This window comes from Clarias gariepinus, chromosome 4 (genome assembly GCF_024256425.1).
Source record: "Clarias gariepinus isolate MV-2021 ecotype Netherlands chromosome 4, CGAR_prim_01v2, whole genome shotgun sequence".
Classification (NCBI taxonomy): domain Eukaryota; kingdom Metazoa; phylum Chordata; class Actinopteri; order Siluriformes; family Clariidae; genus Clarias; species Clarias gariepinus.
In genome coordinates this window covers 35979716-35996583 of record NC_071103.1, presented here as the reverse complement: position 1 = coordinate 35996583, position 16868 = coordinate 35979716, and the positions used below count along the sequence as shown (strand labels likewise).

The 16868-nt window shown below is 38.4% G+C and overlaps 2 protein-coding genes across 3 annotated transcripts in view; one reads left to right on the top strand and one right to left on the bottom strand.

Moving 5' to 3' along the window:
• Positions 1 to 8689: 8689 nt before the first annotated feature.
• On the bottom strand, positions 8690 to 16088 carry idi1 (isopentenyl-diphosphate delta isomerase 1). Of its 2 annotated transcripts, XM_053494050.1 has the most exons (7): positions 16001 to 16088; positions 15725 to 15905; positions 15596 to 15649; positions 13121 to 13299; positions 12865 to 12957; positions 10982 to 11112; positions 8690 to 9418 (listed from the first exon to the last, which is right to left on the bottom strand). In XM_053494050.1, exons 2-7 carry the CDS (start codon positions 15853 to 15855, stop codon positions 9101 to 9103), a joined length of 906 nt encoding a protein of 301 aa, XP_053350025.1. In that variant the 5' UTR covers positions 15856 to 15905; positions 16001 to 16088; the 3' UTR covers positions 8690 to 9100. The 2 variants fall into 2 exon arrangements, with proteins under 2 accessions (XP_053350025.1, XP_053350026.1); XM_053494051.1 differs by lacking the exon at positions 15596 to 15649.
• The window catches only part of wdr37 (WD repeat domain 37), a 41653-nt gene continuing 40751 nt past the window's right edge, over positions 15967 to 16868 (top strand). Inside the window, exon 1 of the mRNA XM_053494049.1 lies at positions 15967 to 16100. The gene's annotated coding sequence lies outside the window, so the exon portion shown is untranslated. The remainder of the gene's footprint in view (positions 16101 to 16868) is intronic.

Sequence of the window (16868 nt, the reverse complement as noted above, 5' to 3'; positions counted from 1 at the left end):
ATAGCTTACCAACTGATCCGCACAACAACATGGCACAAGATGGCAGGATGCCCTTCCCGACGCGATGCTCCCATTGCATCCGGGCTTGGGACCACCACTGCATCCAGTGGTTGGGGTTTGGGCATCAGTAGGGAATTAAACCCAGGCCTTTCGCATGGTAGGTGAGAAACCTACCACTGAGGCACCAATGCCTTTCTAGGCTGTACATATGCATATTTGCTGTAATTTATACACATTTTCACCAATGGGTCCAGTTTTTTTTGGCCACACTGTATGTGCAGTCTAGTAGGTTTTGATTTATAGATACCATTTCAATGTAATGATACAGTGTGCTATAGCTAGTCCTACTTATAAAGGTACAACTCTGTGCAAATGTCTTGAGCCCCCTCATTTCTTCATATTAAATTAAATTAAAACAAATGTTTTACCTCGACAAGATAAGATACAATATACAAATCCTTTGTTTATGTAACAAACTTCAGCAGCAATCTTATTCCAACCATCAGTATAGTGATCACCGGCCTGATCTTCTGTCATCATCTGCACCTGTTTCTCACTGGTTCATGCCTTAAGTTGGATGTTTGTTATGCTCCCCTGTAACTGCTTTGTCTCTTATCATCAGTCCAGTCTCTGTACCTGATAATAAGAGAGAAAAACATTGGGAAAAAATCAGGAAGCATGGAAAACTATTTGTCAACGACGACATTAAAAATACAAGAAAGTCTTTGGAAGCAAAATATGAAAAAATGAGGGGGGATCAAGACTTTTGCACAGTACTGTAGATTTAAGTACTTAAGTATTTAATTGTTTCCAATGTGGATACAGCATGATGTGAAGTGCTGTTAGTGTTATCACAGCAATTTGTCAGCAATTAAAATTATTTTTAAGTGATTCAATAATACAGTACAGGATGTACATTTGCGTAATGAAGTAATGTGGTAATGAAGTCATCTACTCACATCCTTTTTTTTTATTTTGAGGAAAACGTAATGCTTTACCATTAACTGTTACAGAACACTGACACTGGAGACTCCTTCCTTACATACAAAAACAAACATCTCTCTATGGAAAGTTTCAGCTTATTAACCCTTAAGGGTTAAAGAAAATGCTGCAGACACCTGAAGGTGTTCCATAAAGGTGTGACCCTGTTTACACACCCCTGATTGGCTGCCCCATGTAAATAAATGATGTCATGTGGTTATTCCAATGTTCTGTTGGCTATAAATTAGGCAGAAAATGGATCCATAGATTTCTGATTGGTTTTCAGTTGTGTTGTGTATTTACAGAATGTATGTATATATGTATACGGATTAAAAAAAAAAAAAGTCACATAGAAATAAATGGCTCACTGCAGTCAAAGTATTCCATGAAATATTGATAGTGTCCTTTTAAAACGTGTGACAGTCCAAGGGTTAATGCTCATTTGGGTTAAATAATGTTAATTATTAGATTATGTGGAGCGTGCTATATATATATATATATATATGTATATATTTATATAAAACTGTAAATCTGGCGTGTCTGTACATCGAAGATATTTGCAAAATAATTATTTGTGGTGATGAGTAATGGAAACAAGGTGTTTTTCAGAATTTTCGTATGTTTGTTTGTTTGTGCACGTATCACATAAAACCTACTGAACAAATTTTAATGGGGTTTTCACAGGTGTATTTGGCCGGGCATTAGGTGACATATAGGCTTTGTTTCATCGCAATCGATCCACAAGAAGAAAAGATATAAAAAAAAAAGAAAAATATAGAGATTAAAAAATCATTAGTTCTTCTCAAAAAACAGATGGCGCTGTACTTTTTTTTACGATATATATATATATATATATATATATATATATATATATATATATATATATATAAAATGACCCTATGGTTTTATGTATTGTTACATTGTTCTTGACCATGAAAGATCCTAATTATTAAATGACACATGAATGAGCTGTTACTATAGAAATAATACAATGATCATTTATTCTCAATTAAATCATCCTGTGAATTGAATTGCAGTTGGAAATACTCATCTTATATATAAAAAAAAACTATTGTACATTCAACAACAGACCTTCATACAGATAGATAGAGCGAAGTGTGTATGTGTGTAGATTTTCTCTGCAGCCTGAATATGAGATGAAGATCGTTCCTGCTGGAGAACAGAACAGCGGGTTTAATGTCTCGTGTAAAAAACAGAGAGCCAAGGGAACGCCTACTAATCTGCGCTTTGCTTCCCTGTGTGGTACACGCGCCCGCTCTGACCATGATACGCCTCCTGGTGGCTCTGTCACAATCTGCATCCTGTTTCTACCTCTACCCATCCCCCCCAGATGAACGTGAATAATTGAAGCTGATTTCCCTCTCCACACCAGCAGCACCAGCAGCTGGAGACTTCCACTAAGCTTCATCATCTTGGTCTTGGTTAGCTCTGAGGAAGCTCTGGTTGAACAGTATATAGAGATAATGGAATTGTGGTCATCCAGGCTCTTAATACAGGGCTGAGGAACGCCTCATCCCTCTAATGCACAGTTTGTGTACATTATGTTCTCACAGTCTGGTGCACCATATGGACGGCATGCCTTTGTTTCTCAGAGACGCTGCAGCTCATAAAGGATTTCTCTAACGAATCACGACATGTTGTCCATCACCTCTTCCTCACACTCACACTTAGGCTTCGTTAACAGCCATGGCTCTTTTCAGTAAGTCAGATCATTTAGCACGGCTCACTAATGAAAACTGACTCTTATCTTTTACTAAGAATTTTTACAGTAAGTCGAACGAATCGTGACTCTTTATAGGGTGTCCATCACTTTTTCTAAAATTGATGCTTTCATAACAGCTAGGGGTTTTCCGGTGACTCTTTTATATCATTTGGCTCTGTCTATCATTTGGCTCCGCTCACTAATAAGAGTCGACTATTTTATATCTTATTGATAATTTCCATAATGGCCGCACGGTGGCTTAGTGGTGAGCACTGTCGCCTTGCACCTCAAGGTTCTGGGTTTGATTGCCGACTTGGGGTCTGTGTGCATGTAGTTTGCATGTTCTAACCGTGCTTGGTGGGTTTCCTTCAGGTACACCAGTTTCCTCCCACAGTCCAAAAACATGCAGAATAAGCTAATTGCGCAGGATGAAGCGGTATAGACGTGGAGTGGTACCACCATGTCTCAGGGGATCAAGGAAGACAAGCATCTGGACTGGTTTCTGTCTTGGCTCCTAGGTGGTAAAACGAACTTTCTCTAGAGGTCTGTACAGCTGAGTCACTGGCAATGACTAAAGACCTATCTGTTTCTTAGGTATTGGGGTTCACTCCCCCCCCCCCAAATAAATAAATAAATGATTAAATAAATAAATAAATCCTTCTGAACAGTGTATGACTGATGCTTCTAGTCTACTTTCTCCAGAACTCTCTGCAGAAACTCTACATATACAAATACTGTACATTTGACACTATTTGCAAATTTTTTTTTTTACACTTAACAATCTTTCTTTTCGCACTTCTGTCATACAACTGCTATCCGTCTTGTACCTTACCTTACAAACGTCTTCATACTCAGGAATACTGAATGTTTATATAGGTATATTTACTGTATATACACTATATATATATATATATATATATATATATATATATATATATATATATATATATACTCACCTAAAGGATTATTAGGAACACCTGTTCAATTTCTCATTAATGCAATTATTTAATCAACCAATCACATGGCAGTTGCTTCAATGCATTTAGGGGTGTGGTCCTGGTCAAGACAATCTCCTGAACTCCAAACTGAATGTCAGAATGGGAAAGAAAGGTGATTCAAGCAATTTTGAGCGTGGCATGGTTGTTGGTGCCAGACGGGCCGGTCTGAGTATTTCACAATCTGCTCAGTTACTGGAGAATGGGCCGACTGATTCAAGCTGATAGAAGAGCAACTTTGACTGAAATAACCACTCGTTACAACCGAGGTATGCAGCAAAGCATTTGTGAAGCCACAACACGCACAACCATGAGGCGGATGGGCTATAACAGCAGAAGACCCCACCGTGTACCACTCATCTCCACTACAAATAGGAAGAAGGGGCTACAATTTGCACGAGCTCACCAAAATTGGACAGTTGAAGACTGGAAAAATGCTGCCTGGTCTGATGAGTCTCGATTTCTGTTGAGACATTCAAATAGTAGAGTCAGAATTTGGCATAAACAGAACAAGAACATGGATCCATCATGCCTTGTTACCACTGTGCAGGCTGGTGGTGGTGGTGTAATGGTGTGGGGGATGTTTTCTTAGCACACTTTAGGCCCCTTAGTGCCAATTGGGCATGGTTTAAATGCCACGGGCTACCTGAGCATTGTTTCTGACCATGTCCATCCCTTTATGACCACCATGTACCCATCCTCTGATGCCTACTTCCAGCAGGATGATGCACCATGTCACAAAGCTCGAATCATTTCAAATTGGTTTCTTGAACATGACAATGAGTTCACTGTACTAAAATGGCCCCCACAGTCACCAGATCTCCACCCAATGGAGCATCTTTGGGATGTGGTGGAACGGGAGCTTCGTGCCCTGGATGTGATTCCCACAAATCTCCATCAACTGCAAGATGCTATCCTATCAATATGGGCCAACATTTCGAAAGAATGCTTTCAGCTCCTTGTTGAATCGAAGCCATGTAGAATTAAGGCAGTTCTGAAGGCGAAAGGGGGTCAAACACCGTATTAGTATGGTGTTCCTAATAATCCTTTGGGTTAGTGTATATTAGATGTATATTTTCACGCTTTGTTTATTTGCATATTAACAAAATTCATGTTTACATCCTATCAGATGTATAATCACTCAGATGTTTACTAGATACACACAGTTTGTTTACTGTATATCTATTTATTACAATTATACTGCTGTTATTTTCATACAATACTGTTTTACATTGCAAAAATTGCCTTTTTTATAAAAAAAAAACTTTGACAATGGAAACACTGCATGAAAGAGAAAAGAAACTTAAAGAGATAAATAAAACACCTTGAACCTTAAACCTACGTAGTTAGTAACTCAGTACCCCAGTGTAAGGATATATTTAATGATGGAAACTTCAAGGCACTTATGTACTGTACTGTAAGTCCTTGTGGACGAGAGCGTCTGCCAAATGCCTAAATGCAAATGTAAAATGTAAATGTGTCCATTATGCCTTTTTCCTACTCATAAATATATATATATATTCTTGATATTTATACAGTGTGGTGTTCATTACATTGTATGTCTTTTCTTATGTCTATTCATTTCATGAATGAAGAATCCTTCCATTGGTTTTCTTCACACATCCAAGCTCAGTCGGGGTCAGAGTGCAGGGTCACTCATGATAGACAGACCACTCCTAACTCCTAACAGGATCCAACTGTAACCTTCTGATCAGAAACCCAGAGTCTTATCCTCTGAGCTACCATGACCTGTCTCTCCACTGCACAGGACATCCAGCTACAATCTCGGTAATAATCTCCAGAGTGATGTGAACGTAATATGATTTATTCAGTACACTCAGCACTTACTGAAGAGACAGGAAACACTCGAAAGTGTCATGCTCTAGCACTAATAACACACATTTCAATGGAAGGAAGATCCAATAGAATCATCCATGTGTGTATCCTCCTCAAGTGCCTGCAGCTTTCAACGCGAACCCGGGTTCATTTTATAGGATGTGCCTCCATCTAGTGGACACGCTGTCTTCATTCGTATTGTCTGCTGCTGTTTTAAAAAAAATAATGAAGAAATGATTACTATGAAACAACATATATGGCAAAAGCATATATGTAATTATATATATAATCACAAAATATATAGAAATGTAGAAGAAATGAAACAACTATATTTTAAAATTTGTGATTCTTAATAGAGTTCTGCACAGTCTTTTTTCTGTGTTGAATTTTCAAGAATTGTTGCATTGCACCTTCAGGTTCTGGGTTTAATTCCCGCCATCTGTTTGCATGCTCGTCCGGTGCTTGGCAGGATTTGTCCAGGTACTCTGGACTCCTCCCACAGTCCAAAGACATGCAGATCAGATTCCCAAATTGCCCGTAGTGTGTGAAGGGGCATGCAAGAGTGTGTACAGTATACAGTATCTGTGCCCTGTGATGGATTGGCACTTTTTCTAGGGTGTACCTCGTCTCATGCCCTAAGTCTCCTCTGATAGGCTCCAGGCCCCCCATCACCCTGTATACAAGATAAAGCAGTATAGACGATAAGTGTGTGTGTGAGTGAAATCCATCCAGGAGACGTTTTTAAAATAGGCCGAGCTCTTCACCAGCGCTTTGTCTGAAGTCTTAATGGAAGTGTAATTAAAAATTATATACATATTAAATACTAGCTTCACAGAATGACCTATCCATTCATGCATCCATGATTTAAAATTCTAGGGCTTTTGTCATTTCCAGACCTTAATAAGATGTTTTCTTCTTGTTGATATTTAAAGTTTATTATGTATGGAATTGAACTGCACGTCACTAGACCGTGCACACCAAGCATGGAGAGAACTTTCAAACGCCACACACACAAACTGGAAGTGAGATTCAAAACCCCCAGGAGTCAGTGCTAATGAGTACGCCACCATGCTTGTGATACTCTGGTCATTTAGTACATTCAGGTTGTCAGCTGACCTCATTTTATTGCCACATAACATTTCTGAGCCTAGACCTGAGCGACTAAAGCAACCCCAGATCATAACACTGTCTCCAGAGGCTTGTACAGTGGACACCATGTGCTTCCCTTCTTATCCCGATGCTCCCATCAAAAATAGGCTCAATCCGGGCTCATCTGACTACACTCCAAAGTTAGATCTTTATGCTCTCTAGCAGAGGTGGGACAAAGTCATTGTTTGGCAAGTCACAAGTAAGTCTCAATTCATTGCCCTCAAGTCCCGAGTCAAGTCCCAAGTCAAAAGCCAACAAGTCTCAAGTCAAGTCCAAAGTCCTACGGTTTGACTTTCGAGTCTTTTTAAGTCTTTTTAGCAGAAAAATAAAATGTATACAGATTATGTATGGTTGTAAGATCTGAATTTATTAAACAAACCTTTTTTTATGAAAGAACATTGCTCAGATACATAAAAATACAAATATTAGTAAATGCTTGTAGCAATGTAAAATGGTAGCACATATTCTCAATGAAGTAGGCTACTTCATACAAACAAAAACGTTGTTTTCTTCACATAACATTAAAGAACTTTGCTCCCTACCTTGATACACTCACGTAGGCTACCTCATACAAACAATCAGGTGCTGTGTCGAAGTTGGTTCCCCCATCAGGATGCGTTTTTTTAGCCCCACCCCCATGAAAAGGCCACAGGGAACGCGCATTTAGGAGAAGGCTCACCCGCGAAGGGTTATGCGCGGACCACTGAGATTCTACAGAGCGCGGTAAAGAATAAAAAGGACAGTTAGTGTCCCTGACGAACTCTAGCCAACAGGATGTGTTTCCCTTGTTATCTTGGACATATTTAGAATGATGAACCTCGGCTGAGTCACTTGTAGGCTGTAAACATGTCAGTATTTTGTCTGATATTTCATATCAAATATGCCTTTTCAGCAAAAAAAAAACCCATAATGCCAAAATACAGAGATACCAAGATACAGTCTCAAGACATTAATAATAATAGTAATAATAATTATTATTATTATATATAAATTAATAATAATAATTATTATATTATAATTAAATATTATATATTATAATATTAATAATAAGTATTATTATAAATAAATATTATATAAGAATAATAATAATTATTATTATGCGAGATAATTAGCATTTTATCCGTGTGATGTCAATTCACTAAGTCACATTATTTAAATAAACCCAAACTGCATATGAAAAAAATCAGCAAATCATAAGTGATTAAATATAAACAATACAACGCATGTACTGACATGTTTACAGCCTACAAGTGACTCAGCCGAGGTTCATCATTCTAAATATGTCCAAGATAACAAGGGAAACACATCCTGATGGCTAGAGTTCGTCAGGGGATTAAAAAACGCTAACAATTTAATTTTCTGTAGAAGCTCAGTGGTCCGCGCATATAGACAATTTTTTTTATAGCAAAACGAAGCTACCTTTGGTATCATTTCGCAAACTGGCGCGTGCACATTGTTGTCATGTTGGACGCTGTCGAATCAAAAGAATCTACGGTACTTTCATTGGATGTCGTGCCGAATGCGCGCATGCGCTCTGTCACACACACGCGCACAGACACATAAACAGAGATAAGTATGTTAACACGGAACGCTCTTTTATCTTTGGGCTTTTTATGGGAAGTCAATAGGCGCAAGTCCAAGTGAAAGTCCGAGTTATTTATGTTAAAGTCCAAGTCGAGTTGCAAGTCTTTTTATATTTTGTCGAGTCTAAAGTCATCAAATTCATGACTCGAGTCCAAGTCACATGACTCGAGTCCACACCTCTGCTCTCTAGTAAATCTATGTGTTTTCTTTTGATAAGACTCACTAACCAGGGTTTCTTATAGACACACAGCTAATTCAGTCCAAATCCTGTGAATCCTCATCACAAAGTGTGTGTGTGATTTTCTTGTTCAGAGACTCTGGCATTGTTGAAGACAAACCGAGCACATATTAGAAACCTCTGACTTAACACAACGCGAAGAAAATTTAAGGGCTGAAAATGAAACCAGATCAAAAAAAGAAACAATTTTATACATTTATTTATTTACAATTTATTTTACATTGAGTAAAATCCACTGTGAAGCTCAATAATCAACATCCAGGACATTTATGTTTTCCTTAAACGAAGAGTCGTAGCAGCTGGTGAGAAGCTGGATCCTCTTTTAACTTTTTAAAAACCTTGTGATCAAAACCTAAAATGTCTTAAAACATAATTCTGCTCGAGGAATCTCTCTCACTACATTCCTTCACATATTAAATTAAATAATAACTAAGAAATCTTGTGTGAAGTCTCCTTAATCCAAGAATAAAATCTCTCATTTAAACCAAATTTACAGCGTGCTGAAGGTGAACACCAGTCTGTGAATGATATTTATGGTTAATAAAATACACTCCGGGTCTGTTGAAACGAAGATTTTGACGCAGCAGGTGATGCTCACATGCGGTGGATGTGCTCGTGATCTGTAAACTGTTTGAGGTTTTGCAGGTTGTCCCACCACGTGAACAGGAAGGTGTTGGCGATCAGACTGAACCACGGCGTGATTCGCACCTCGCCTCTCTCCGCCTGCTCCAGCATTTCCTTCAGCTCCTCTTTAGAGACGTAGCGGTGAGTTTTCACCTCGTTGGGGTCGGGCTGCAGCTCCACGTCCCTCTGCAGGAACAGGATGTAGTCGATCTCGTGCTCGCCCCACACCCCGTCCGACTCGGCCTTGTAGTGGATGCGGGTCAGGTACGTCATCTCCTCCGGAGGCACCTAACAGCAGAGCATCGAATTCATCACCACTTGCATAAATATTCACCCCCCTGAACATTTCTACATTTTGTGTAGTGTTAAAACCAGGATTGATATTGAAAATCAATGTGGAGAACAGTGGGACATGAAGTGACTGCAGCCACAGAAAATCCTGTTTCAAGGCATTTTTTTAAGAAAAGTGGAAAAATGGCTTTCCGGTTTGATGAGAAGATAAAAAGTTGAACTATAACTTTGGATATAATAGTTAAAAACCAGTATGATGGTGATACCAAGGTGTTGTGAGAATGCTCCTCATTATCAAGAACAGAGAAACCTGTCAGGGTCAAGGACAAGATGGACAGCACCAACTTCAGAATAATCATAAAAGATAAGCTTCACCAAAGTCAGGTTGTTAAAGCTACACCAGTGCAGATCAAAACCAAGAATCTTAGTCCAAGTTTTCTGGGACATAACAGAACAACCTCTGCCAACAAGCCAAGATACCCACAACCACCACCGAGACACTCAAGACTACAACCACCAACAAGCCATGACACCCACCAAAAACAATTCAAGGCACCCGCCACTAACACTTGCCAAAAACAAGACATGAAACCAACCATCACCACTGCCAAAACAAGAAGACACCTACAGTACCATCGCCACCATCAACAAGTCAAAACACCCTTTAAGACAAGATACTAAACGACAACAACAACAGACACCCGGCTTGTCCACTTGCAACAATGCCAAGCCAAGACACCACCATTGCCAAAAACAAGACAAGACAGCACCACTGCCAAGCCAAGACATCATCACTGCCAACAACAATAAAAGACACCCATCAACACCACCACCACCACCACGACAAGACACACCAACAATATTACAAACCTTCTGGACAACAACTTTTTTTAAAGAACCACAGGCAAATTTAATCAACCTTTATGTCGGCAAAGCAGACAGACCAATAAAGAATAGACTCATGGTTGTACTTGTAGTCAAACTTCCACCCACCGTGACAAAGTGTTCACCGGAAGTGCCGTCCCCAAAGTAAAGGAAGGACATTTTCCACATTCCTACAGTCCTGATCTTAGTCCTGGTTACACTCCTTCAATGAGAATAAAAGGCTTGCTACTTTAAAACTACTTCACTCACAGTTACAATCTTGGTCTTTTATAAAAGGTCAACCACTGAGGTTTCTTGTGCAATATTTAGATTAACCCCAGTCACTCTGATATAGGATGACAAAAAAAAATAAAAAATCTAAACAGTATTTTGCTTTTATGCCTAAAAGAGATGAATAAAAAAAAAAAACTTTATTTGAAATAAACGTGGGTTGCCCCCGTGCGGTATATCACTGGAAAGGTCTAGTCGTGTTCGCTCGCCGAGGAATTTATAGCGAGTCGAGGTCAGCCATTAGTGTTAGCCTGATTTACATAGGCAGCTCTCAAGGGAGTTACTTTTAAAAATGAGACCCATTTTGTAAATCAAACGGCAGAGTCGTCTTATTTTATTTCAGCTCCAAGAAGAGGAAGCAAAAGTGTAGATCGACTTTTATCACACAGAGGTCTGGCTCTGTACCTGATGCATGGGGATGCCGAGTTCAGCCTCTAGTCTCCTCTGGGCAGCTCGTCTCACCCCGACACCGTCCTGCTCCTCCAGCTCGGGCGGTGTGTACAGAGGGTGACTGCAGCACGTGTTAGTGAAACACCCTGAGGAAGAGCGCAGTAACACACACGCACTTAATAAATATTAGAGCCGATCCAGCTCAGCGATACGGGACAGTGTGGTAAAGATTAGCGGGTTTTATTTATATACAGTGGTGTGAAAAATTATTTGCCCCCTTCCTGATTTCTTATTCTTTTGCATGTTTGTCACACAAAATGTTTCTGATCATCAAACACATTTAACTATTAGTCAAAGATAACACAAGTAAACAAAAAATGCAGTTTTTAAATGATGGTTTTTATTATTTAGGGAGAAAAAAAATCCCAACCTACATGGCCCTGTGTGAAAAAGTAATTGCCCCCTGAACCTAATAACTGGTTGGGCCACCCTTAGCAGCAATAACTGCAATCAAGCGTTTGCGATAACTTGCAACGAGTCTTTTACAGCGCTCTGGAGGAATTTTGGCCCACTCATCTTTGCAGAATTGTTGTAATTCAGCTTTATTTAAGGGTTTTCTAGCATAAACCGCCTTTTTAAGGTCATGCCACAACATCTCAATAGGATTCAGGTCAGGACTTTGACTAGGCCACTCCAAAGTCTTCATTTTGTTTTTCTTCAGCCATTCAGAGGTGGATTTGCTGGTGTGTCTTGGGTCATTGTCCTGCTGCAGCACCCAAGATCGCTTCAGCTTGAGTTGACGAACAGATGGCCGGACATTCTCCTTCAGGATTTTTTGGTAGACAGTAGAATTCATGGTTCCATCTTTCACAGCAAGCCTTCCAGGTCCTGAAGCAGCAAAACAACCCCAGACCATCACACTACCACCACCATATTTTACTGTTGGTATGATGTTCTTTTTCTGAAATGCTGTGTTACTTTTACGCCAGATGTAACGGGACACGCACCTTTCAAAAAGTTCAACTTTTCCTCATCGGTCCACAAGGTATTTTCCCAAAAGTCTTGGCAATCATTGAGATGTTTTTTAGCAAAATTGAGACGAGCCTAATGTTCTTTCTGCTTAAAAGTGGTTTGCGCCTTGGAAATCTGCCATGCAGGCCGTTTTTGCCCAGTCTCTTTCTTATGGTGGAGTCGTAAACACTGATCTTAATTGAGGCAAGTGAGGCCTGCAGTTCTTTAGATGTTGTCCTGGGGTCTTTTGTGGCCTCTCGGATGAGTTGTCTCTGCGCTCTTGGGGTAATTTTGGTCGGCCGGCCACTCCTGGGAAGGTTCACCACTGTTCCATGTTTTTGCCATTTGTGGATAATGGCTCTCACTGTGGTTCGCTGGAGTCCCAAAGCTTTAGAAATGGCTTTATAACCTTTACCAGGCTGATAGATCTCAATTACTTTTGTTTTCATTTGTTCCTGAATTTTTTTGGATCTTGGCATGATGTCTAGCTTTTGAGGTGCTTTTGGTCTACTTCTCTGTGTCAGGTAGCTCCTATTTAAGTGATTTCTTGATTGAAACAGGTGTGGCAGTAATCAGGCCTGGGGGTGACTACAGAAATTGAACTCAGGTGTGATAAACCACAGTTAAGTTATTTTTTAACAAGGGGGGCAATTACTTTTTCACACAGGGCCATGAAGATTTGGAGTTTTTTTTCTCCCTTAATAACGTAAACCTTCATTTAAAAACCGCATTTTGTGTTCAATTATGTTATCTTTGACTAATAGTTAACGGTTTTTGATGAGCAGAAACATTTAAGTGTGACAAACATGCAAGAGAATAAGAAATCAGGAAGGGGGCAAATAGTTTTTCACACCACTGTATTTGTATATAAAGAGAGAAAGAGAAACCTGGAAAAGTGATCTTGGCATCAGATCTTTGCTGTAAGAGCAGCTTTTCTTCACTGTTAAACAGAAACACACTGAAAGCACGATGCAGTAATCCTAAAACAACAACAACAACAACAATCATTAAAAACACTTACATAATAAATAACCTGGAATTAATATGAGAGAATGTGTTTGTGTATCAGGTCAGTTCTCAATCATTAGACCTGATACACCAGAGCTACATTAGGTTTTTAATTTGAAACGTTCAGATATCTGCCTTTGCTGATGTTGGAGTTGAGATGGCAGTTCTTCTTAGTGTCCGCTCCCGTCTCCCGGTCGTTCTTGTCCACCACGATGCACATCTCAGCCAGCAGCCGGACCTGCTTCTCATCCAGATTATCTGTGTTTATTTCTGGCATCCTTATACCGGATTGATTACAGTGTGTAGCAGCACACCTGTGAAAACACAAAGGAGTCAAAAACACACACACAAAAAACACTTGGAGCAAACACACATGGGGTACAGGAGACTACCTGAACTAACGTACTCTATATAAAGCATTAATAAATGGTAGACCACGGTTCAGATCTGAATCGACTGACAGTTCTATCTGACCCTGATGCTTTTCTGATAAATAAGGATAATTAATATACCAGTAATCCAGCGCTTTTTCAAAATCTAAGTGGGCGTGGCTATGCAGGTCACTCAAAAGTGTGCAAAAGAAGCAAAAAGGAAAGCACAAGCATGGCTTACTCCAAGAAAAGGAAAGTAGACTATGAAAAGTCTACTTGTCTAAGTGTAGATTCACTAAAGACTGATTAAAGATGGAAATATACTGTACACAGACATCAACAGATCAAAATGTCCTTATGTTTAATGTGGTTACTAAAAAAGTTTACAAGAAATATTATTGATATGCTATAGGCGTTTTAAATTGCTTATTTTTAAAGACTAACAAAGTATAAATCTCAACCGTAACACAAACGAACAAAAGACCTGTTTAAATTTTTATTCAGTACCCCTGCTCTATACTTTGACATAACATTTTTCATTTATCATGGCACCTACATATGAACCTTCAAGTAAAGAACTTTGGAGGATTTGCACACGCGTGTGCGCATAATAAGTCGCGAGTTAGATCACATGTACAAGCTACATCGTCATGTGCGTTCAGCGTGCATCCTCTCCAAGGGGAGTACACGCCCATGATTTTTATATATATATATATATATATATATATATATATATATATATATATATATATATATATATATATCTTAATGTCTGGAAGCAAGTGGAAAAACAGCGTGATGAAGCTGGTAGTGCGAAGTAAGTGCCAAGCAATAATAATGGAGACAAAAGTGAAACTTTCAACTGTAAATAGTTCAACCGTCAGCATGATTATAAAGAACAATGTACTGTAATATACTGTGTAATGTCACTTGTGTTAGTATTCTAGTACCTAAACAATGTTTGCTAGGCTTATGAATAAACTGGACCTAAAGATGAGCTCACAAACAGAACTCGTTCATATACAGTATGTAGGGGACTTACTGTACATATAGACACATAACTTAAGAGACACTAAACTATTGCTGGCATACCTGTGTAGGTGGAAGAAAAATGATTTAATAAGTTTATTTCTAAATTGTGAAAACATCTGAATGAAATTAATATGGAATCAAGATATTTATCAAATCGTGATACTAATAGAATTATAATACAGATTGAACAAGCACCCAGGTATCGGGATAACATTGTATCGGGTCGACCCTGATGATTCTCTTCTTAAATAATATGCACACATATCTATCTATCTCTTTCTCTCTCTCTCTCTCATATATATATATATATATATAAAACATACATACATACATACACAACCGTTCAAAAGTTTTGGAACACTTGCAAATTTCTCTTTGTTTTTGTTTAGTGATTTATTTTCTACATTCTACAACAATACTGGGGGTTTCAAAACTATAAAATAACACACATGGAATTAGGTAATTACATAACAACAAGAAAAACTACAGTTAGTTGTTATTTTAAGACACAGAGGTCAGCCTTTCTGTAATAGTTCTTGCAAGAACAGTATTGTCAATTTGCAAAATCCGTCAAGCACCATAATGAAACCGGCTCTCATGAAGGCCGTCCCAGGAGGGCGAGACCAAAACCTACCTCTGCCTCAGACGAGAAGTTCATTTAGAGTTATCAGCCTGAAACATGACCAATTAACGCACCTCAGATTAGAGGCATTATGAAGTCTTTACAGAGCAGAAGTAGCAGAAACATCTCAATATCAACTGTTCAAAGGAGATTAATGCATTTTTTGGACGACTTTAGCATTCCTTTACAATGTAGAAAGAAATAAAAATCAGAAACCATCATGGAGTTAGAAAGTGTTCTAAAACTTTTGAACGGTAGTGTGTATACACACACATTTATATATATATATATATATATATATATATATATATATATATACACACACACACACAGTAATTGAAGCTCACTGCACTACCAGGTTAAATCCTGATATAAATATAAATGTAGAATAAACGTCTCCTTACAGAAAGCTTCACAACACCATAACAAAAGCAATTATTCTTCACCATAACAACCCGGCTTTTACTATAGAAACGAGTTCACATTATAACACAAGCATTAATATACAAGTTACATATAACAACAACAACAACAATAACAAGAGTATTATTACTAACAGTAATAGTAATGCTGATCAGGCTGTACCTGTTGAACAGAGCGCAGCGCGGTACAGGAGCGAGCCGGAGCTCTATAAGTTCCCTATAACAGTATTGTTCTGATCATTAATATTATATTATATTATTATTAATAATAATAATAATGGTGAGGCTGTACCTGGTGAGTGTAGGCGCGAGCCGGAGCGCTGGGAGCAGGACAGGCCTCAGTCCTGACACTCCGCCGGGTTTTAACACCGCGCGTCCCTCACCAGCCACCGTCCTCAGCACCGCCCCCAGCGCGCGCGCCATAGCGAGATGGAGCACACGGACCAATCAAAACACTCGGACCATCAGACCACCTGCGCCCAGGATCACCATGGTTACAGCACCGGAGCCGTGACACTATTACGCATTCACACATGAGCACGCAGACAGATTAATGCACAGTACTTACCCTCTGTCTGAGTCCTGTTCGGGTTATAAATCCGATTCAGCAACTTAGCAACGCTCTTCTCATCTCACACCGCAGAATCAAAATGGAGGACTCGAGCTGGGTAAGGGGTGACGTAATGCCATTAAATCCACGGGATTGGTGGGAACGGATCACGTGGGGTACGCCTGTCTAAATTACAAAAACTAAAGTCAAAAGTTTAATTAAAAACGATTTAAATACGTTTGTTAAAAAAAGAAACCCTTTAATAATAATAATAATAATCATAATAATAACGTTAATAATAATAACAATAATAATAAATCATAATGATAATATTGATCATAACATAATAATAATAATAAAAAAATAATAATAATAATAGTAACAAAAAAATAAACAATCATTAATTAATTAATAAGCAATACATTTCCAAAATTACAATGTAAATCTAATTAATATTTTTGTGCAAGAATAGTAATATAATCCGTTATATAAGTTAATGAAATGCTAAATACTGATACTGAAAAAACACAAACATCAAGAATAGAAATGGAAAATCACAAAGAAACAAGGAAAAGAAGCAAACCATCATTATAATTAATAATATTTTTTTGTTAATAAAGTTATTTACACAGTAATTATGATATTCAGATTTCTTCATAAGAAAAAAGTAATGCGTGTGTGGATGTGGATATTGTACATTTATTATTAGTTTAATAAAACATCATTGCATGTAATACACACACATGCATTACATATACAGTATAAAGATTCTTTTTGAATTTAGAATAATAGTAGTAGTGATATTAGTTTATTATTATTACTTTGGTCTGCATTGTATTTTACAGGTTTTGTACTTTTAAGTTTTTTTTCTTTGCCATTACAGTAT